Source organism: Athene noctua, chromosome Z, assembly GCF_965140245.1.
Source record: "Athene noctua chromosome Z, bAthNoc1.hap1.1, whole genome shotgun sequence".
In the NCBI taxonomy this organism is placed as follows: domain Eukaryota; kingdom Metazoa; phylum Chordata; class Aves; order Strigiformes; family Strigidae; genus Athene; species Athene noctua.
Window position 1 is genome coordinate 40,342,943 of NC_134077.1, and position 24,433 is coordinate 40,367,375.

The window sequence follows — 24,433 nt, forward strand, 5'->3', positions numbered from 1 at the left end:
AACATGTAATTATCTGAAAGGTGTAGTATGCCCAGTTATTACAGTCTGCAAGTATGTATATCTCTTAGTATAATTAACTTTGTGAAGTTCAAGGACATAGCCTCAGACAATCATGGATGACTGCCCTTCTGCAGTTTTAAAATTCTAGAGAAACTCTATAATCATGACTATAAATGGTGGAAAAAACCCCAACCCTAGTTGCTATGTCATAGAGACAAAACAGAAGACTGTGTGAAGCTTGAAGAGTTAGTACTATTTCAAGTTACATTACTGAAAACAAAAAAGTATGATAGATCTTATAGCATCAGTTTACTTGTAATTATCCAACTGCTTTTAAATTTTTGAATATTACATCTGTATTTATGCATCACCCTTGTAATATGGTGGAAAATTATTATTAATAGGGAGAATGAAATGTTATTTAAGTACAAAATTCAAAACCTTATTTTTGTTTCCACAATTACAAAAAAAGATATTATTAATTTGAAATTTTTTTACAGTAACTTCAAGTTATTTTTCCATTCATAACCTAAAGGCTTAATATATGGGTTTGTAGTATAACAACATCAGAATAAACAGATGGACTGACAGCCCACAATTTCTTTACAAAATAAATGTTTTCAATAAATAACTGTAAACATTCAAAACTGAGGCAAGAGTATTTTAGATGACAGTATTTTTATTCCATAAATATAAGTGACTTGACACTTGCATAACTGCAAAATAAATCATTTAGAATTTAGGAGATTCATAACTAAGTTTGCTTGTAAAATCTTAATTCAGACCCTCTATGCAATTCTTATGATGCAATTTTAGTGACAGAAATCCTCTTGGCCTAGGATTTTTTTCTCCGAGCTTGTTCCTGAGCCATCCAGGAAGAATCTCCAATTGCAGCAAGGAAGGCAAGCATGGTTGGTGCCAGGTGTTCCTGTTGGGGCAAGCTGGAAGATGCAACAGGCTCATTTGCATGTCTGAAAAACAGCATGTGGGAATTCTGATTACTAAACCAAGTCTTTTCATTTGACTTAAAAGTAAAATATTCAGATGTGAGAAACAAAATGAAGAAGCTGAAAGCAGGCATATTGAGGGAGTCCTGTTCTGACTTCACAAATGTTGGAAATGAACTGGGTACAGATGTGGCCCTGTTTCTCTATGGTAGGAACTTATATGTAATTATTTTCCTCTCTTTTTCACACTTCAAAACTTGAATACTAAGTTGAATGAAAATTTTAAAGTTCAGCTTTAGAGTTCCAGTGCACTATTTTTGTTCTGATGAAATTGCTTCTTCTGGATTTTTTTTGATCAGAATTGGGCATCAGAGTCATAAGTGAGACTCAGACTCCTGTCTGTACCTCTGTGAGGGAGCAGATGCGGAACAGCTGCAACCTTCCCTTGGTTCTCTCTTTCCATCTATTGTAGAGATGGCGAGTGGTCGAATGTAATCTTAGAACTAAGCATATTAGATTGGCCTTGTTTGTGTTCCACATATAAATACTCTGGTATTTCCAGATGAATGACAGAATAAGTAATGTTTGAGCTATGTAGCTGGCATCATCTGTAGAAAGCATTTTCTCGAAGTAGTTAGTTGTCCCACCTAACACTGTGTATGACTACTCCAGTATATCTTCCAATTGCTTCAGGAGTGTGACAACAAAGTAAATCTGTAAAGACATCAAATCTTTTGATGTTTGCCAAACACTGAACCTAGTTGCAAGGCAGATACCAGATTTGGAAAACTGGCCCTGAAATAACTGTTCCACAGAGATGGTGAAAAAAACAGAATTTCAGCCAGCTGTGAAAGACGTTGCTCCACAGTCACTCATGGGAATGCTAGCACACACCTGCAGGTGAAAGGTCTGGGGCAGAGCACCTGGCTCTCATAGCCTGCCCCTCCATTCATGCTTCTTAGGAGCATGTGAGAAACAGGGAATTTAGACACAGTGATGTGGTTACAACTATTTGAAGAAAACAAAAAAGGTCCTCTTGCAAACATCTTCTCCTTGCCACTCAAATAGCAGATCAGCAGATGCTACAGGAAGTTATTCACTGTCATACCTCTGATTCTTCAACTGCAACATCTTTAAGAATCATAATTACTGGGGAGGGGGGGGAAATAGCTATAGCACCCACAAGTCAGTAATTATGATTGTGTGTTTAATAACCATTTGACCACCCAGATTCTACGGCTTTAGATTCTATGGAATCTGACATTTGGGATATGAAGATATAAATTTAGACACATGTAAAAGGAAATTCTGTAGTATTAGTGGAACTATTCTTTTGGGGAGCTTAGTAGGGAAGAAATACCTTGATTTTTTAAAAGGTTTTTTAAGGTTTTTTTTCAGATCGTCTTGTCCCAAAATATCTGTTTTAATTTCGGGCTTTCAGTAACTCAGAACTTTAATAACATTGGCTTAAAAGGTTTAAGTTCCTCACTGTTCTCAGGCTCTTTTAAGCCAGGTGCCTGATGTTATCATTGTGGATGTACAGAAGCTTCTAGGAAATATTTGGCAAACACCCCATGCATCTACAATAGGATTTTAGATTGCTTAAGGAGTGGATTTTTGAAGTGCACTTCCTGATCCCTTCAGTACTCTGCACTTTGATTTGCACTGTAGAGCCTTCTCCCTCTGCACTGTGATAGTTGATTTCAGATGAGTCAAAGGGGAAGACATCCTCCAAGCACCCAGGCCACAGGAGCAGACTAAAGCTTGACTGATCTAACTCTACTTCTTCCCGAAGGTGTGGGGTGTGGATGCTGGGTCCTCAACTAGGGTTTTTTTCTCTGCAAACCCACTCCTATTGCACTGCATGACTTGCTAATGCAGACAAAATTTATTTCCCCCTAAGGAAAGCAGTGATAGAGTACCGAAAAAGTGAAAAACTTCTGCATACACCCCACCCCGGGTAGGTCTCATCAGACTGGTGCTTCCCAGCAAATGCAGAGATGTTACATCTATCCTTTTTGTGCCAATTCCTATGCTTTCATGCTTACTGCAGCTCTTCCACACAGGGGTACAAATTAGCTAAGATCTGACACAGTACCAACTGTTTCAGGCATTGTTACCTTTTAGCTTATCAATTAAGAATTTTAATGAGATAGTGATGTACTCTCCATTTGCACCAAATATTCTATATTATATTAAAAATAATTGCTTTGTTCTGTCACTTTAGTAAAAATTATTATACAGAACAATTTACTGCAGTGAGTGCAGTTCAACATGCCTCAAAAGACACATTCTGATGGATTATCCCCATTTCTTCCTCATTATTGTTTTTTCCTTTCATATGTCACCAAGAAACAGCCCTAAGGCAGTTATCGTAAATGCTTGGTTGTATGCTGCAAATCTCTCAAGCACTTTATTATTTCTATGGCCATTTTTTTAGATACTAACTAACTGCTCTTGGTTTTGCCTTTTAACATGATTTTAGAAAGTGAAAAAAACGAGAGGTTTTATGTGTGAGCAGAAAGTATTGCACTATTTGCTAATCCATAGTACTGCTTTAAGTGCAGTATGTCTACTTACTAAGCTCAGCTTAATTTTGGTTGCAATTAACTTTAAATTATGCAGTCTCTGTAACAGGACATACTTTTTTTCTCCTTTACTGTGCTATTCAATCTTTTTATATGATAAAGATATTATTCTGTAATTAGGGTTCCATTTTTCATCTTGGGTAGGAGATGGGGGATGGAGTGGGAATGTTCCTTCTCTTAACAGATATTCAGAGAAGCGGTTTGAGCAACTAGAAAGCTGTCCTTCCAGCTATGTTAAACAGCAAGTAAGCTACAGAAATTCTTCCCTTGGAAAATTCAGAACAGTTTCCACTTTAAGACTGCATGCTTGTGAAAGCTTAATATCTAAATGGTTAAAAGAAATATGCTTGCATGAGCAGTCATATGTAAATACTGATTTCTCTAAACTTACCAGCAATGGTCAGTAATTTCAAAGAATATAGTATCCTGAATGCTTTTCATACAGATGATTTCTTGAAGCATTGGAAAAGTTCGTTTGTTAATTAGATGTTAAATACTTGATAATTAACCATAAGATTCTGCGTATTTATTTTCAGGTTTATGAGTAGTACGATTTGACAAGTAAGATTTTCATGCTTCTTATGGTCTGTGTTATTTCTCCCAAGCCTACTTAGTATATAAAATACATATGTTAGCTGTACTTCCAAGTTCCAGAATGGAGCAGTCTTCTTGTAATTAATTCCAAAACTGAAAATTTGAGAACTAGATGGTTGGTAAAATTAGTTTCAGATCTTTCTAGACTGTGAAGTAAGCCCTGTTTTATTTTCCCACTGAAAGAGAAATCAGATTCTAAAATTACCACCACAGCACAAATATAAGGAGGTCATCATGGTTATTTCTGAGGTATTTTATTGTTTGAAATGAGTATTTCTAGGAAAGCATCAGAAAGAGAGATGAGAAGAGAGGAGCAAGGCATCATATAATCTAAGAAAGAACCTTTAAAATCGATGTCACAGCTGATGGATAAAGAAAGTGAAACTTTCATCATGGATTTGGATAATATGAGGATAGCATTGTCTAACCCTTAGGGTTCACACAAAAAAAGCAAAGCAGACAAAGAGCAAAGGAGAGGTTTTTCCAGCAATCCGCTGGTATTAATTAAAGTCTAGGAAAGTGCTTCTCAGCACCTAACCTTGCCTAATCATGTCTCCTGATATCAATAAGGAATATGTCAGCTCCTTCAAGAAGCTGTGCCTTAAAAAGCCTAAATCCCTTCCGTACTTGAAGAAGTAGGCAGCGTCTGTGTGTGTACAGGTGTGGGAAACAAAGACTCCCAGGAGCGCAAAGGCTGGAAACTGATGGTTTTCAGTCCCAGAAGGGTATTCTGCCCCACCTGCAGGTCTGCACCTACAGAAGAGATTCAGTGCTCTGGTAACAGATGAGGGGCTGGGAGCTACATCTGGTGAAGCACCCCAGCTAGCTGCACTTGCGAGTGCCATGGCATCCAGGGGAAGTGGCAAGGCATAGCAGAGAAAAACTGCCTGCTGTGGGGTATAAGTCCCCATCTGCCGACCTAACCTAGGTCAGGACCCAAGGTTTGCTGATTGCCGGGGGTTGGGATACAGGACACTGCAAGGAGGCTGCCAAGGCTTCTCTGGATCTTGGCCTATTCCCCCTCAGCTGCTTTTCCACGTGAGCACTACCAATGGAGCCAGGCGGGACCCGGAGCCTAGCAAGAATGACTATGTGGATCTGGAGGTGAGGACCATGGGCACCAGGGCCCAACAGTGTCACTTGTCAGTGAAAAGAGGAGCTTGAGGAGGAATGAATAGATCCTGCAGGTCAACAACCATTTTTGCAGCTGATATTAATTACAGGGTTTCAGCTTTTATGACTACCAGGCCATCTGAGGATCAAGGACTGCTAGTTGGTCCCACCTGACTATGACAAAACATCTTGTCAGGTTTGTGATAGGTGGTAAACCGTCTGTTCATCAAATTCAGCGAACTGTAATATGAACTATTGCATATTGTGTAATACTAACAGCAAATGCTTAATTGAACCAACATGATAGTGAAAAAAAAAAAAAAGTGACAGGAAAGGGGGGGGGAACAACAAGAGAGGAAGCATCTGTACTTCAGAAGATGTGGAGAATTGCAGGCGCATAATTGAATAAAACAGGAGGATGTTCACGACCATGAATCTCATTATGCAAAGAGATTACTGGGCCTAGACTGATAAGAACTCTGCAAACTCAGAAGATCATCACATTCCAAGCCAAAGGTGAAACGTACACTGTGAGGAGGACCTACAGCCTTCCTCCCAGAAGACCACCCCCCACGATTTGAAGACCCCTGACCGTAGTTTTAACAACTTCTGCGCAAGCATAAAGGACTGATAAGCTAATTACCATACGAAGCGGGAGTAGGCGGGTTCAAGTAATGAATATGTATATGTGTATAATGACTATGTAATACTTCGTAGTATAAGATTGAAACAGTGCCCTGGAGGGTGCGGTCCGTTGTTGGAGCAGGAGACTCCCCGGCTGCCCAGCGCTGTTCTGCTTGTTGCCGCTTGCTAAATAAAGAAATTGGGAACTCTGACTCAGCCAAATTTAAGAAATCAGTTTATAACAAGATTTGTTAAGTCTGGCCACCCTGGTGAGAAGAGCCTTAAATTAGGAACAAGGGAGAGAGACAGGAAGTAATGGCCTGAATTGACAAGCAAAGGGCACAGGCTGATGTGGACAGGAGAAACCTTACAGCCAGCAAAATAGAGTGGAAAGGGGCCTACCCCAAGTGTAGGCACACAATTAAGGATGTGCAGTGAGGACTGCATGATGGCAATAGCTCTCACACTCTTTTTGGAAAATCATCATGATTGGGTGCCTCTGTATATACATGCAGCCTGTAGTCACTAGGGTCTTCACCTGACTGCCGTGACTTTTCAAACACAACAAAGAGCAGCATAGCGACTACATCTGCCAGATCCCTCAGGAACGTGGGATGCATCTCATCAGGTCCCATGGATTTGTGGATGTTCAAAATCTAGGCTCATCTGCAAAAACAGGTGTTTGTTACTTTACAGGGATTACAACCTTTAATCACTGAAGAATTCAAACACCTATATTCAGTACTGCAGTCCTCAGAGCCTGTACAGAGCTGCTGCCTAGTACAGTAGTACCTGAAGGTCTTCAATTTTCAGTATTAAGATGTACAGCCTTTCAAAATTTCTGCTTCTGATCACACACCCACATCACTCCCTGGCTTCAAGGATCGGAACAGCTTGGTGCTATCTCCTTTCTGCATCAAAGAGCATACATTTCTATATTTGACTTCCTTCAGGTAGGTAGGTATTTTCATTTGCCCTCTGTGAGAGGCTGAAATGTCATATGACAGTCTCAAAGCTTCCCTGTGTCTGTGCAAACCTCCAAGACAAGCCGCTGTAGCCTGTGGATTGGTCTGGGAATGTTGCCCTGGGAAGTGGGAGTGTACTGAAGGATGCACCCCCTACTTCTTTGCAGTTGCACTGTCAGACTCCTTAGATAAGCCTCCAAGAGGCAGAGTGTACTGAGCTGGCCCCATCATGTAGCCATTTGTGGCTCTATTGTGTAGGCCAGACATCATACATGCATTACTAATGAACTGACAAGAGGCAAAGGTTTCTCCCCAGAAACCAAATGTAACAAAACCTGTGGGACCAGAGGGGAAAAGAAAAAAAGGGTGGGGAGATATGCTAATCAGCAGATACAATGAACTTAAAAGAAACTTTGCTCCGTGTGCACCCACCACCGAAGAACTTAAGACTGAGGACCAATGGAATGCCACTGGATCCATGGTGGTGACTATTCTTGCAGTCCTGTCCCACATCATTGCTTTATTTCTGCCATTTTCTTCCATTCTGTCCTATCACTACCCTTCTTCACTTTTTTAATAATAAAAACCTGTTTGGGCTATGCGGCATTTGGCCACATTTGTGTCTTAATCTTGCTCTTGGGATCATATCAAAACCTCCCCCGATATTGGATCAGGATACCACCTTGATTGCCACATCTCAGGGTTGATATTCTTATTTTGCCTTGTAGCTTTGACAAGACTTTTCCTGATGTAACCCCAGAAATGGGTTAGGTATTATACATGTGTAAAAGGCTATGTTGTAAATTTCTTCAGTCTATGTAGAAAATCTCTGAGTGTAGGCAAGTAAGAACACAAAGCTCTGTTAACTTCACAATGAAATACAAAATTTTTCTTGTGGGCTGCATATCTACTTGTTTGAATTAGGTCTGTGGGATTTGGAGTTGGAAGACATTGCTGAAAATCTAGAGGTGAACCAGTAACTTCAGTTCTGCCGCTTTCTTGATAGCATAAGGCACTCAGTGTAAGGAAGTGTTTTGATCCTTTATAGAAGAATGGTTAATGGTGAGTGCTATAAGCTTGAAACAAAGAAATAGAGGGCACAGGAAGGGGAAAGATATTCCCTGAGATTCAGGGATGCAGTGCTCCAGCCAAAGCTGATACACAAGACTCTAATCCCTATATTCAAAGTTATGTGTAAGGATGAAATAAATGAAGACTGGAAGAACTGTAGTTCCCCTTTATGAGTAGGACAGACTGAATGCTTACTCTGTGGGAAAGGAACAGAGGTTAAAAGGCTTGGCGGTGGATATGCTCTTTATTCAAGATGGAGAAATGCCTAGTTGTGTTAGAGTGTCCAAACCATCAAAGTGTCACTTTGGCATATTAGAAAACGGCATCCTGAGATTAAAAATCAAGCAGACTCTGTGTACATACTGATTCATACTCACACTTAATATCCAAGATCCCTGCTGAGGGGAAATTAGCGTAAAAAAGAAAAAAATAGTTTTTATCTCAGTGGGTTTCATTAATGACTGTCATATAATCTTTACTGTCCATAATTAGCAGCTCTATGTTTAAGGCAAGTACTCCACCAGAGGCCAATATATTGCCACTTAACTACTGGCAGTTTAAATAACCAGTAAAAATATCCTCTGAGCAAAGCTGGAAGTGAGGTTTTCTACTTCTTCTCATTAGACTAACTCCTACACTTACAAATAAACTGCCTTTAGACTGCAGGGTTCTGGGGTTTGGGTGTTGGTTTTTACCCATAGCATGTCCATTTTAAGCATCTGCATCATAATTATTAGCACTACCAGGCAAGTAATCTTACCTTAATATTGAAAGAGCTAATAACTTATGAAGTGAACCTCCTTATTTTCCCCTCCCTCTTACTGTGTTTTGGTTCACATCTCTGCATGAAATGGATCTTTCCTGGTGAAACTAAATGGTTAGAAGTGTTCCGGAAGATCATATAATGCACTGCAGCTGGTAACAGCTCTTTGCTCTGTTCGAGCCAATGTACAACTAAGCGAAAGCAAAATCTCCTGAAATGTACAGAACTAGAGATTTCACTATACAGTTTTGTTCCCATCAGACAATGAAAAAGCAATATTCACTTTTCTGAACAAAATTATTTTTGGCTAATTTTTCATAATTGTGGAGTTAGACTTTTTACCGGAGCCTAAACCCAGGAGTAGGAAGTATTTCCACTTGTAAGGGTCTTCTATTTCAGTCAGTGAAACAGCCACATCAGGATTACCAGGTTTTCTGAACAAGTCAACAATAAAAATAATGCATCTAGAGAAAGATAAAAAGTAATCCATAATCTGAATCTCTGCTGACAAAAAAGAAACTCTCAGCATTTCTGTCACTGAACATGCATGTCTACTTGTAGAAAACTTTCAAGGACACAAACACAGATGGTCATCACTGAAGGAGGTGATATTTTTTGACTGAGGAGCCTTAACTACTTGTGGGGAGAGGGCAGAAGACTGTGATTGCCATAGATATAGGTGTATCTGAAATTATTTTTCATCAATTATTCTTATTATAGAGTAATATCTATATCAGATTTCACAATGGGACTATTTATTGATATCTTTAGCATACATAAAGACCATCACATTTGCAAGAAGAGGTGAGACTTGTGACTTTTTAATATGCAAATTAGGTGAAAATATATATTCTAAAGTTATGGCAATCCAAAGAATCACAAACACTACTTGTGCAGGCCACAGTTTAATTATTAGGGCCTTTTTACAGGATTTATAATTGATGAAGTATTTTAAAATTACTATTTTATTAAAATTTATATTTTTTCAAAAAGTCTATTCTGGTATCACCTATCTCTCATAGCTTAGTATCAATTTCCTTACTTTAGAGCCAATTACTTTGTTGTGTTTTAAGCAAGCTGGGGAGAGATGACTGACAGCACCTGAAGAAGCAAGGACTAGATGAAGGCAGGTCATGCCAAACCACTGGCACTGCATCAAGGTCAAGAAAAAGGTACTAAAGATGGCACCACAGACGGTGATGTACATTAGTTTTTACTTGCCCTAACCACCAGAAGGGTTTGCCACTCTTTGGCTCTCTATACAGAAAGACAGGGTTGGAGAGAGAGTTATTCCTCTGGCATGAGATGCTACCCCACCTACAGAAAGTGGGAGTGAAGACTTTCAATCCTTATACAGTCTTTGAAGGCACATCTCATATGCTTCCAAGCAGACTGGTATGAAAAAGCTGAACATCTGTTCTGAGAAAGGACAACTGCTGGATCAGGCTTACAGAGTTCTTATAAAACTGGGGTCAAGTTAAAGGGTTTAATCAGATATACCTAAGTACTGAGTTATTCGTATTGAGAACGTTACAGACGTCAGCAATGATTTCAGAGGTGAGCTAGCTTTTATAATCACTTAAAGTTATATACTAGACTTACTGTTCAGGCACTTCAGCGCTAAGAAGTATAGCATACAGACATTTGTGTTGCACTGTGTCCTGGTTCAGCTAGGATAGGGTTAAGTTTCCCCAGCAGGGAGGGGCACGGGATCTCCAGCCGGGTTATTCATAACATGTTGATGTCAGGTCCGGCACGGCAGTGAGGTAAGCTTTCCTTTGTGGCTTTGGTCGCGGGAAGCACGCGTAGCAGGCTGTCTGTATCCACTGCGGTATTTCCCTGTATATCTTTTGTTTTGTTTACTGTTATTACTGTTTATTGTTGCTATTATTGCTACTGTTGTTGTTCAGATTGTTATTTATCACACTGTTGTATTAAATCTCTTCTTATTTCAACCCTGGAGTTTGTGCCTGCTTCCAGCCTGTCTGGTCTGAGGGTGGAGGAGGGGCAACAGCAATGTGGTCTCTGGTCCCGGCAGGGCTTAAACCACCACACGCTGCTATCTAGTTAGACTTTCTGAGAGTGAGATACCTTGGAGAAAGTAAGACTGTCAGGATCCACAGCAGGTGTTTGTAGCTCTTAGCTATTCAGTAGGAAATAACGGAAAAATTCTTATTGGACTTGTGTGGCAGCACTCGCCCAATGAAAATAGGGCTTCTTGGCTGCTGAAGTGTAGCAGCTCCTGATTGCCTTTGCTCTCAGATCTTCACTGTAGTTGGGGCCTTTAGCCAATGGGAACCGCTACTGATTACAGATCAGATTCGGCCTGGGTATAAATGGAGTCCCCTGGGGGAGCCATTGTGAGTTTGTCCCCTGGAGCCACACACTGTGGACAAGGACTCTCCCCTTGGGTCAGGATGCTGCCCAAGGGAAGTCTTTGAGGTGACTTGGCACAGGATGCTGACCTGAGAAGGTCCTCGAGGTTGAGAGCCCTCACTTGTCAGGTGAGTGTTAGGAGCGTTTTGGGTTGTCGTTAAACCCTAGGGAGTTGTTCTGTTTTCCTCTCGCATACATTCGAACCTGTATTTTGCAGAGGGCTAGTTAATTGTATTGACAATACATTTTTAATTTTTGGTGGTTGCTTATTTGAAAGCCTCCGTAACAAATTGGCATAGTCAGCAGGATGTCAGACAAGCTGTTACAGAAGTATAGTTGTGTCCCTTTTCCCCCAAATGCACAATGGGTGAAGGAGAAGTGATATGATCTGGTGGGAATTGTGAGGAAGTTGGAACAAAGCCAGGGAAGTCAGTGGAATGGCAAAAGTGAAGGAAAAATGTGCACCATTTTAGATGCCTGCTTGATTTAGGTGCAGGATTATTTTGTAATAGTGGAGAAAGATAATTTAGAGGACCAATTGGAAATTGATTATTTGAAGCCAGAATTAAGAGAGAAAGAAGGTGATTATTAGAGAAAAAATTGAAATTTTGTTGGCATGAGCAAAAAAGCCTCCTCATGATGTTCAGATTTGGAAGTTAATCATGAGTGTAGATATTAAGGAGTGGGGCAGATATATTTGGGAAGAGTCTGATGAAAGTTGCTTGGAGGAAATGGAGGCCTTGGAGGAAAGAAATGTGCAACCTCTCATCAAAACAGAAAGGCATACAGGTCCACAAGGTGGGAACCCCCAAACCACCATCCATACAACCCCCTGGACAGGACCCAACCTTAGTGAACTTCAGGTTAAATACTCGCATAAGCCAGGTGAAACTGAAACCGAGTATTTGTAGAGGGTTTCTTTAATGGGGGGGGTGGGGGGATGAGGGTATAGAATTCTATTGAGTGATGATGAGGTGGGAAGTTTCTGGGGTCCTGGAGTGGTTTTAAGTGACTGACCAGAGGGTAACCAGTCGATAATACCCCCAGTAGCTTACTGGGCTGGAGGTGTGGACCCTTAGGAGAGGGGAGAACCTGTTACCATTAAGGTGAAGGGATAGTCAGAAGTGGCAGAGGGAGTACAAAAGGTAGTTTGCATTCAGGCAATGGATGAGAGGGGGCAGTATGGAATACCACTTGCTGCGCCACTGGATCCAAATCAGCTTAGATGTCTTATTAGAGGGCTCCCGGATGCCTTAAAGATACATGTCCAGTCCCTCAAAGAAAGAGTGCACAGAGCTATTGAATGCAACCAGTGAAGCCTCCCCCCGTTGTGTGCACATGTTAATGTGGGCAGAAGTGTTACAGGATCTGGCTGCTTATGGGCAAGAGATGGGCTGGACTGACTGAGGCAGGGGCGGGGATGGAAGCCAGAGGGTTCGGCCAGTTGGAAACTCAACCCTGAGCAGCCTCCTTGTAGAGAGTTTAAACTACCCAGGGTAAGTCAGGTCGATTTTGCAATTCCAGAAGGAATCATCTTTGGCGGAAGGCGTTGGCACTGAGGGTACCCTGGGAAATATTACATGGGCAATCTACTGGTAACATCTCGAAGTTGGTGCAATTGCTGGACGGGAGAACAAAGAAAAATATTATGGTTTGATGTTTTGTCAGGTAAACAGTGGTGGTTACCATATGGCAGAGTGTGGAGTTTTGGAGCTTGGGGGACAGAATTTACCTGTGTCTCTCAATATCCATTGCCAACTGCTTCCAGACAGGGTAGTTTTGAGGTGATTAATGATAATGAAAAAAGATTATAAATTGTACACATTCTGCCAACAATTGCTTGCTATGCACTGGCTCAAAAGCTTGCTAAAACCACTCCTGGAGAAGGGGTTAAGACCTCTGGAACCCCACCTCCTGTGAGATTCAAGCAGTGAGAAACTGCGAAGAAGTATTATGTGCAATTAGATCATTATTGCCACACATGACAGATAGAGAAGGGAACACCCAAATCAATTTAATCACGTTACAGGAGCCATTTTACTGCTTGGGGTGGTCCAGGAGTGGGTGCACAAGGAATCCTGGGGGTTTGCACACCCCATACTATCCTCAGGCTAATAGGCATTGTCAACATGCTTGGGAAGCCTTAGGTAAAGGTGAAAAAACTCACCATATTAGTGCCCAATGGATAATTACTAATTTTAACTTCGTGCCTAGGTTCTGATCCAAGGCCTAGTTCTGGGGGTTTTTTAGGATCTTAGAGGAACAGATAACTCCAGCATCCTGGTTGGCAATGGTGATCCAATATGGACCATCAAGACTTGGACAACAACATGGTGGCAAATGAATCTTATGAAATTGGCAGCATTCAGAGGAATGTGATTGAACTTGGTGCTATCATGTTAATGCCACTTTAGGACAACAAATAAAGAAAGTGGCAAGAGACTTGAGGCAATCGTTACTATATTAAGCATTAATTGGTTAATTGAATATGTTTGAATTTAACTTGTTAAAATGGTTAATCAGCTTCCTTCAGTTTTGACTGTAGTACATTGGATGCTTGGGGTTTTTTTAAGATTTGATTGTATAATCATCTAGGAATGACAATCCATGACAAGTATGGAGACTCACCGGGACTGCACTCCCTTTTAACCTTGGAGGCAAGAGGTGACTGCACCACCACTTCAAGGACACCAGCCAAATCATGACTGTAGTCATGGAGTGGACTGTGTGGCAGATGCACCTGCCCAATGAAAACAGGGCTTCTTGACTGCTGAAGTGTAGCAGCTCCTGATTGCCTTTGCTCTCGGAGCTTCACTGTAGTTGGGGCCTTTAGCCAATGGGAGCCGCTACTGATTACAGATCAGATTCGGCCTGGGTATAAATGGAGTCCCCTGGGGGAGCCATTTTAAGTTTGTCCCCTGGAGCAGCATGCTGCGGGCAAGGACTCTCCCCTTGGGTCAGGATGCTGCCCAAGTGAAGTCCTTGAGGTGACTTGGCTCAGGATGTTGCCCCGAGAAGGTCCTAGAGATTGAGAGCCCTCACTCATTAGGTGATAAGAGCGTTTTGGGTTGTCGTTAAACCCTAGGGAGTTGTTCTGTTTTCCTCTCACATACATTCGAACCTGTATTTTGCGGAGGACTAGTTAATTGTGTTGACAATAAATTTTTAATTTTTGGTGGTTGCTTGTTTATTTGAGAGCCTCTGTAACGACAACTCCAGCTCAAAGGCAGAACTCCTCCACCAGAGTTCCCAGCTAAGGAGGCAGCTTATACTTTATTACTGTCAGATAAAAGTGATGAACCCAGTAGGATAATGATTATTGCAGTCACCCCAGAAGGCAGGAAAACTTTGTTTAAACATCTCCTTTATGTAATTTAGACTGGGGATTTCAGCAATCACAGACCTCTTACTTTCCAGTCAAATACATTAATAGTTTGGCTGCAGGGTATTTAAGGGGTTTTGGCCATCTCACCTGTGGAAACTGAACTGCTTTCTGTAAAATACTTGCATGGTAATGGCAGCAATGGACACCAAAGGACAGCCTAAAAGAAAAGACACACTAATTAGAAAACACAGCCCTTGCTCCTATGCAGACTTACACTGACATATTTTCAGTTATATACTTTGTGTCATTCACTGGAAAATGTAAGCACTCTGGGAATTAAAGGCCAAAATTAAGATTAGAAGCCTTAGCCACTATGATCCAAAACAATCAATCTCTTCTTTTTGTCCCCTGACTCCCGCTTCTTATTTCTGGTGTCTCCCCCAAATCCCGCTTAGAACTGCTTTGGGAAGGGAGAAGGAGATAGTACAGAAAGGATGGGGTCGCCTTCTTCAGGTATAGTTTCAAAATAAATCAAATATTGAAAGTTTCAGTGTAAAGGCCAGGCCAGGAAGGTCAGGTGAGAGTCTTTCACAGGCGAAGGTGTATCATCAGTGAAGCCTGGGAGACAGATGTGGTGCTGTGCAGGAAATGCTGAATCTACTGGCTTGTCACTAACAAACATATCTGAATAGGACCCTAGTGCAGAATTTACAATGTACCCATCAGGGCTGGATTAATCTCATCGAACTCCGGCTATTTAATAATTAGCTGCCTGGGCTTCCCCTCCTGAAGAATATCAGTAGGCACCTCCATATTCAACTCAACAAGCTTACTAGTTGTTACATTAAAATACTGATGATCATGCTATATTGCCTTCTGCAGAGATTGTGGCAGCAGGTCAACACCTTTGAAGGTAAGCTCTTACAGATACAATGGCTGCCTCCTGTATACACTAAACATAATCGTATTTAAAGCTCCCATTGATTTCTAAAGTTCTTTCTACAAACCATTTCAATTATGATCTACCATTTAAGATTGCTCCACACACAATTCTAGCTGTAACACAAGTTTAGGAAAACAACATTCAAAGTTGTGTTTATTAGGTCTATCTTTCTTGGTATGTATCTGACATAATTTGGTTTTCAGTTCTGGCACTTGCAGTTTACCTTCATGCTCTGTGATTAACCCTGCAGCTGAAATACTGCAGCTCCCATATATATTTGCAGATCACCTTGTTATATAAAGTTCTGTAATCTTACAGACTCTTCTATATAATTTATTTTTTCAGTGCCTCAATCTCTTCTTCTGCTTTACAGCAAGCAATTTTCTCTTCCATGGTTCTTCTGGTCTGAGAGTTCTCTAGCAACTTCAAAAGAGCATTTTCATAATGCCTCTCAAGATGAATACAGCAATATCAGATCACTGTGTTAAAGCTCTTCTGAGTATCTCTGCAAACACTGCAGAGGAAGTGTACAAGTCAGATCCTGAGGGGATGGTCCCTGCTGTTGGTTTCCTACACACTGTCTCTTCAATAAACTGGCCTGGTTTGCAGCTGCTGGTCATAAATTTCATTACATAGTTTATTTAGCAGAGGGGAAACAAGCATCTGCAAGGAATTATAACGACTGTACTCAGCACATTCCTATCTAACAAGTGATAGCTAGGATTGAGGCTTTATTTATAGATTGCCTGCCTAGTACGTGTCCCACGTCCCAAGTTTCTCTGCACCCCACCAGGGGTTACTAACACACATTACAGACATTCCTCAGCAGAGCAAGCAACTTTATTCTTCTATCATAATAATTTAAAATATTTACACACTGCACAGCCACTCTTTTATACAAACATACACTTAGTGGTATATTCATGAACCACATCTAAATGGTTTTGCAAAGGCTGACACACTGTCGGATTTACAAGCATGGAAAAAAAATACCTGTAGCCTTCTAAGAGACAGTCATTTGGAGGGCCTGTGGAAAAAAAAAAAAATCCATCTAAGCTTAAGTTCTCTCCAGAGACCATTCACTAGCTTCAAAATATCCACATCTGGTATTAACTAAAGCTCTCTTGGCAATGGCAGACTTCAAGAATGAGCATGTGCATATAACATTTATTCAAGAAATCCCACAGCAGGAACAAGAAAATTGAAAACTCTTTAGGAAAATTACTACATTTCTGAAATATTACTTATTTGAGAAGCTCACAACTCAATGCTAGTATACATATACATATGTATATACTTATATATGTATATACATACAGGATCCAAGGACTGAGGAAATTAACTACTATATGGTGCCCGCCCAATAAGTGTGTGCACTACTGCAAGCAACACTAGGTTCATCCATCAGCTTTCAGCCATGAGAACCTTATACTCAGAGCATTAATGAGGAAGTTCAGACATACAAAATAAGGAGAATCCTGTCACCATTGTGTGACACTGCACTAGCCACATTATCAGACATATCATAAATCCACAAGTCTAACCCATCTCAGATAGCACCATCAGACAGTACAGACAGAAAAACCTACCAATAGTCTAGTCTAAAATAAAGTTTCACCTTCATTCTTAAGTTCTGACTGCTTTCATCTCAAGTATTCCCAGAATAACACCTGTATGTAGTTACTTAACTATACAGGGAATTAAGTTTTTCTGAGAAGACTACTGCTGTCCTTACCAGTCAACAGTCCCTAACCTAGCCAAAAGAATCTTCAATAAAACTAGGAGCATTCATTGCATTCATAAATTCCATCTCCCTCTACGAACGCAACTCAACTATCTCAAATTTGCTTCATAAAGGCAAGTGTAATTTGTAATTTTTTCAGATAGCACTTATATCAGTTCAGTCTCAGATAAACAGTTTTAAGAGTCAAATAAGCCAGTCTTGGAGCTGGATTTATTGCAGCATGTATTAAAGCCTCCACTTCTTGCAGCAGATTATGGCACCAAGTAAAACCAACCATCAGTCCACCAAATCATTCTTCTCCTAGATCCTCAGTAGAAGTAGTCAGAGCCTGCAGCCTCACTCTCCTGCTCCCTCTGAATGTATAGATAGAATTAGCACCCAAGCAAGGGACAGAATTCAGGCTTGTGACTTCTGTAGTCCATCTTGGAGAATGACTTAACCCAGTTAAGTGGATGTTAAACTGTTAAAATGTTTAAAATGTTAAAGTTAACTTAACTCTTAAATTTAACCTAAGGTTAGAGGCAGCTGAAATAGTTGTGTTACATGCTCATACAATTAGATCATTATCTTTTAAAATTCTCCACAGGTTCTATAAGTCTCATTCCAACACATTCCCTTTCTTCTTTTGAAACTCATGCCATGAAACTACAAAATGTCAGAATTACAAAGAAGGTTCTGTAATTCATGTTACCAAAGACGGTTATGTGAGCGAAGGAGAAGCAGTTCACTTTCTCCCTCCAAAGAAGGGATGGCTATTTGACTGAGGGACAGGATACAATCCCATTCTTAATGATTGTAACTAGTGAACCCAGCAAAGCACTAGTGTCATTACAAGACAAGAGACATGCTCTGTCTAGAGTAACAGAAATAAACCCACAAATTAATCCAGTTAAAAAAATGTGTTAAACCAAGTAGTACTTGGAGGGAGCAGTGAATACTGTATGTATATGTTTATATGTATAATACATAGTTTCTCAGATATACACATAAATATGTAATATATAGAAAATAAAGTGCTTTCTATCATGTCCCAATGCAGGGACATTATAAAACATTTCACCAAGTGCAAAACAAATAGATACAAAGAATACTATATCAAACATACATGAAAACAGTTAACACATTATGTACAGTCTGGTTGGTGTCCCAACACAACACTTCATATACATGGTATTGAGACAGGGAGTCTAAACAATCTTAGACTGATGGTGCAAGGTCTGCGCAAAAACAAGGGGAGGCGTATGGGACTGTTCGAACAAGACATACCAGGTGTTGATAATGTTGCTAGGCGATTATCTCCTAGCCCAAAGAGAAGTTTCTTATGGTCCTTGAAGTTGTATGTTCCAGCAACAAATCATCCTAGATTCTAGCACAAACTGACCTGGTGGTTTGGCCAGGGCCCAGGGAACAACTGAGGCTGTGCAGAACGACGAGCTGAAAAGTTCATTAGCGAGGAAGAGGAGATACTTCATCTATGCGACCCTCGCCCATAAATCTGCGACCACCGAACAAGGCCAAAGAAGCTCAATACGCAGGCGCAAGGGGAGGAGACCTGATTACCATGAGAAGCGAGGGGAGGCGGGGGTAGACTATGTATATGTATAGGCGTTCTATGAATATGCACTATTCTGTAACATATAAGCCAGACAGGAGCTGCAAACGATGCGCATGCTTGTGGTGGAGCGATCCCCCATGCGCCCAGTGCTGAATAAACGTACCCACTTTATAACTCCAAAAGTTATAGAGGGATTTCTCCGCAAAATATCTTGGCACCCTGTAAGGAACTTTTTGGACTTTTAGTATGTCTCAACATCGCTGTCTCCACGACGATCACCTCCTGACTCAACGTAAAGGAGCAAACACACAGTCCCCGACGAAAACCACGTCCACCCTAGACGAGAACATCAGCAGTCATCTATCGAGCTGCGAGCACGTGAGCCGGGTGGAGGGGAAACCGCGGCGAGACAGATTGGCCCCTCGCCAGCACGACCACCATGGACACCCAGGCATGCACACACGGAGGGCCACGGGGTGGCACCTACAACAACGAGCCCCGTGGAAATGGGCGGACAAACTGTGGGGACGGGGACTATAAAAAAGACAGACTGTGTACTCCTTTGTAAGAGGGAAACCAGCTAGAAGATGGGAACCAACAAGAAGAGGGGAACCAACTCGGAGCCAGGAACGTGGAGCATCATCGGACCGACAGAACATCGCCGGATCCCTGGTCGTGGTGGTGGTAATTAGTTGCGCCTCTACCGTGTTCTTGCTTAGGGATTCCGACCTTTTCCTTTCTTTTCCTCTCTGTCCTATCGCTCTTATTAGTTGTTATAGAAATAAAGTTCATAAGGTTATTCAGCATCTGACCTCGTTTGTGTCCTAATCTCGCTCTTGGGATTTTTTAAGAACCCTCCCCCGATATCGGATCGGGACATTTTTAAATTGGCGTCACGGACAGGATCCCTTGAGATGAGAGTGCTGTGTTACCTTGTTGTCTTGAATGCAAACCTCTCAGGGTGAAAAAGTTCTCTGTGTTTTATATTAAGTTGTGACCTCCTGAGAGCAAACAGGGTGAGCGTGGACAGTGATGTTGCATTTGTGTTTGCGTTAAGTTGTGACGTCCTGAGAGTGAACGGGTGAAAGTTGTTTATCAAGTTGTGGCCCCCTCAGGACGAAAAACCCTTTGCATTGCTTTTGTGTGAGATTCATATTTGGTCTCCTGGGAGAGAATAGGGGAAATTTGACATTAAGGTTTGACCCTCTCAGGACGATGTCCCCTTTGTATCAGAGAGAAAGGGAAAAGGAATGGTCTGTGATGATGCGCCCTCAGAGGCTGAAGGAATAGATATATTATATGATCTTTTGGAGGCACACAGATCCCGTCCCTCAATTCAGGGGCGAGACTGGGCGAAAAACCACTGGTTCCAACCACAAAGTGTGGTGGATCAGATAAGGGTATTGCAGAAGGAAGCTAAGGTTAGAAAGGGGAAAGGAAAAGCTATAAGTTGTGCAGTGTTAGGAGTAAGTCTGGCAGCTGTGGTGGAAGAGAAAAAGGAGAAGTATAGCCAAACTGACACTTTGATAGACTCGCTGCAGACGGTCATACAGACCCTGCAGAACCAATTGAGAGATACTAAAGGGTTGTTAGAGGAGGAAAGGGATCAAAATAGAATATTGAAAGATTAACTGAGAGAATACATTTTGGCAGAGACAGATACCCATGCCAAGGCAGAAGTGAAACTTCTGGAGAAAGGGATATGTCAAATCTATCCCCAAGGAGATTTGCAGAAGGCAAAAGAAACTTTAGAAAGTCACGCCCACATGTATCCACTGGTTAAAACAGAGTATCTATATGAGGACGATAGTGATAACCGTCCTCAGGTTATCACCAAAGAAGTCCCATTTACCTCAACTGAATTGGCAAAACTGGAAAAAGATTTTTCAAGGACTGCAAAAGAATCAGAGACAGAGTACGTGTGGAGAGTGTCTCTGTCAGGAGGGGATGGAATTCTACTGTCTGAGAAAGAAGCAGAAGGATATTGGGGTCCAGGTGTGTTTCTAACCACTGGCGACTGCCGAGCCCCATGGTCTCTGACTCAGAGTTGCATATTGGGCCGGAGGGCCGAACCCCTTGGAGAGGGGAGATCCCCTTGCCATAACAGGTACGGTGGATCAACTAGTGGAAAGTGTACAGAAGGCAGCCTGTCTGCAGATGATGTATGATCGGGAGCTCAAGCCCAACCAAGGCTCTCCGATGATGATGCCTGTGGACCCAGAGAGGATGACTCCTCTGATACGAGGACTCCCTGACTCCCTGAAACCCATTGCTATTCAATTGCAAGGGAAGATTCAAAACACTCCTAATGGAGAAAGAATAACGGCCGCTCTGGAGGGGATAGTGACCCCTGACCATCAACGGCAAGGGAGGAAAGTATGGACATGGGGAGATGTAGCTCAGGAATTAAAGACCTGTATTGTGAGGCACAAGCCCGAGGGTGGCCAGTTACCAGAGAAGAGTGTAAAACTTGTGTATCTTCTTGTGAACAATGCCGTGTCCGTCTGGACAGACATCCACTGGGAAGTGACCCCCTGCACTTAAGAGAGGGAAAAGGCCTATGGGAGGCCTGGCAGATCCATTACATCGGTCCCTTTCGAAAGTCAGAAGGCAAATACTATATACTGGTAGGTGTAGAGATAGTGTCTGGGCTAGTGCAAGCTAAAGCATGTTCTAAAGCAACAGGAGAAAACACAGTAAAAGCTCTGAAAGAATGGTTTGGAATTTTCCCCAAACCACAGTCGATCCAATCAGATAATGGCTCACATTTCACAGCCAAAGTGGTCCAAGAGTGGGCAGCTCAGGAAGGAATTTCGTGGGTGTTTCATACTCCGTATTACCCACAAGCGAATGGAATTGTAGAAAGAACGAATGGTCTACTAAAACGCTTCCTCAAACCACATAAGCCAAGATGGGCTGAGAGGGTGTGGGATGCAGTGACCAGCATCAACAGTCGCTGGGGAGTAAATGGATGCCCAAAGATCACAGCATTCTGTCCTAAACCTCCAGCAATCATGCCAACCCCACACGGTCCCGACCATGCTACCAATCCATCTCATTTCCCAGGACAACCTGTCTTGGTTGAACTCCCCACAGTGGGCAAAGTGCCACTGGTGTTGGACACACCTCTTAATAAATACACCTGGAAAGCAAAAGATGCCTGTGGGAAAACTCACAAGATTCACACTAGATGGATTGTTCCCTCCTTCTAACCCGAGAAGCGAATTTGTTCTCTTGTTTCACTTTCAGGAGGAAGCAAGCGACGCAGACACACCCACAGAAGAAGTGAAGCAGATGCAGATCTTAGTGTAATTTTGTTAGGATGTATATGCTGTTTTTTATTACAGTATTTTGTGCATTTACCTACGGGAGTGAAGGGAAACCAATTCCCCCATTTCCCCTCCACCCATATGACCCCTTTGAGGACAATGAGTTTGTTTTGTTAGCAAAAACTGTAAGCCAAACCTTTAATCTAAGTCACTGTTGGGTTTGTGGAGGACCTCTAGGATTGTCAAGCTGGCCGTGGGTCTCTACACCCCTTACCCCAGCACAAATTGTAAGTAACTATAGTGAAACTAGCAACACCACCTGGGATGACAGTGGAACATGGCCAATTCAATTTCCTAGTATGGGAAAATTTTGTTTAAATCACACCCAGAAGGGAAGGGTCAACGTGGGAGAAAGTAAGTGTCAATGGACACTCACACATAAATTGGTTAACAAAAACAGAGGTGTTTATATATGGATGTGGCTTAATGAAAATGGGCGTAACAAAGGATTTCAGGGGTTTTGGTCAAACAAAACCGAAACTGTATATGCTAAATTACAGAAAGATTATTTTTATCATCAAGTTTGTGAGTGGAAAAATGACGCTGGTGCCTGGTACTGTACCACTCGAACGAATAGTTACCTTAATGAGTTTTTTAGTCCCTTGGGGGACAAAAACACAACTTACTTTCAAATTCCAAAAACTGCAGCTGGACCATTTGCAAACGGTGCCAAAGCCCAAAAAGGCCATTATTGGATTTGTGGACATACTGCCTACAAACAACTACCAGCAAACTGGTCAGGGATTTGTTATATAGGGATTATTCGCCCTCTGTTTTTCCTTCTTCCAGAGGCGGATGGTCCTCAATTGGGAATAAGACTATATGACAAATTGGGAAACAAAGGGATTGTCCACAGCAAGCGATCTGTTGAGTTCAAAATTGGTGGAACTCAAAAGTGGGGAGAAAATGAGTGGCCTCCCAAAAGAATAATTAAGTATTATGGGCCTGCAACCTGGAATCCCAATGAACCAATATCAGGGGCAAGAGAACCGATTTATAATTTGAATCGCATAATTCGACTACAAGCAGTTTTAGAAATTATTACCAATAAAACTGCTAATGCTATAGACATTTTAACCCAACAATCTCAACTGATGCGCACTGCAATCCTTCAACATCGTATGGTCTTGGACTATCTGCTAGCAGAAGAGGGAGGGGTATGTGGAAAACTGAATGTTTCTAATTGTTGTTTGGAAATAGCTGATGTAGGTGAAGTAGTCCTTCAACTAACTACTGACATTAGGAAACTGGCCCATGTCCCTGTTCAAACATGGAATGGCTGGAATGGTGATTTATGGTCGTGGTTACCCGGAGCACCATGGGTAAAACAGCTTTTATTTTATCTGTTATGTGCATTTGCTGCCTTGATGTTTTTGCCCTGTATCATTCCTTGCTTTGTTCAGTTAATCCAACATGTTGTATCCAACATGCAATTTACATCTACTGCCTCACCTGATGGTGTAAAACAGATTCGTGCTGTTTGCCAATCAAAGTCTACCACTGTATCAATCATTTAAACCTTATATATATATCTCTACACGTGTATCCTTGTTCATATTTAGGATAGGCGCTTTGAGGCCTAAACAACACATGCGCTTTGGGCTGGGGGCATGGAGATCCATTTTCTTGCTGCGTAGACAGACCCCCAACTCAGGCGAACAAGACCACCATTTTGCAGCTCTGTAATTTTTGCAATCTATAGCAATCATGGATATGGATTGCATCTCCGCATTAGCTTTAATTCTTGTTTTGTCGGCTATTGCCTTGTTTGTTATTGTAATGTTCCTTTTTTGCCGTTGCAAATGTGATCTTTGTAAATTATCTTCGTTTTCCTCTACCACTTCACCCGAGCAACAACCGCTGCATTCCTCTGCTGTTTCCCCTGCGTCTCCTCCTCAATCGTCTTCTCCTGCCACTGTTCCTGAGCCTCAACCATCCTGTTCTTTTGCCGTTGTTCCCGAACCCCAGCCATCATGTTCTTCTGCCGCTCTACCCGAACCTCAACTGCCCTCGTGTTCTTTTGATGATTTTCTTGAAACTCGCGTCTAATATGTAAGATGTCTTTGTTTTATAAAGTTAATTAGTTTAAATATTGTTAGAGATAATAGTATTGTTTATTCGTTTTGGTTTAAATTTAAATAGAATTTTCCAGGCTCGGATGACGCATGCGCTTTGGGATAAGGGAAGCCCTTTTTCCCTCTGCGCATACTGATCCTGATTCTAGCAGACCGGAGCAGCGGACCACGTGCACTTGAAGGGCCCTGAACATTTTTTGGTATCTTTTGTTTACAATGGATTGCTTTTTAACATTACTTTTAATTCATGTTACCCTTTCTGTTCTGATGGCTATTATTTTGCTTATTATTGTCATACTTCTGTTTTGTCCCTGTAAGTGCTTTACATGGAGACTGTCGCTGCATCCCTCTGCGGATTCAGAGCCTTAAGATTAAGTTTATAAGATGTTCTAGTTTTATAATGTTAATTGGTTTAAGTATA

General features: G+C 41.6%; 1 protein-coding gene across 1 annotated transcript in view; it reads right to left on the reverse strand.

Moving 5' to 3' along the window:
• Positions 1-659: 659 nt before the first annotated feature.
• Positions 660-24,433, reverse strand: part of LOC141973285 (uncharacterized) — a 59,652-nt gene continuing 35,878 nt past the window's right edge. The window contains exons 3-5 of the mRNA XM_074931667.1: positions 16,303-16,336; positions 14,514-14,583; positions 660-971 (exon numbers count right to left, since the gene is read on the reverse strand). Coding sequence (XP_074787768.1) covers positions 960-971; positions 14,514-14,583; positions 16,303-16,336 — 116 coding nt within the window. The 3' untranslated portion in view covers positions 660-959. The remainder of the gene's footprint in view (positions 972-14,513; positions 14,584-16,302; positions 16,337-24,433) is intronic.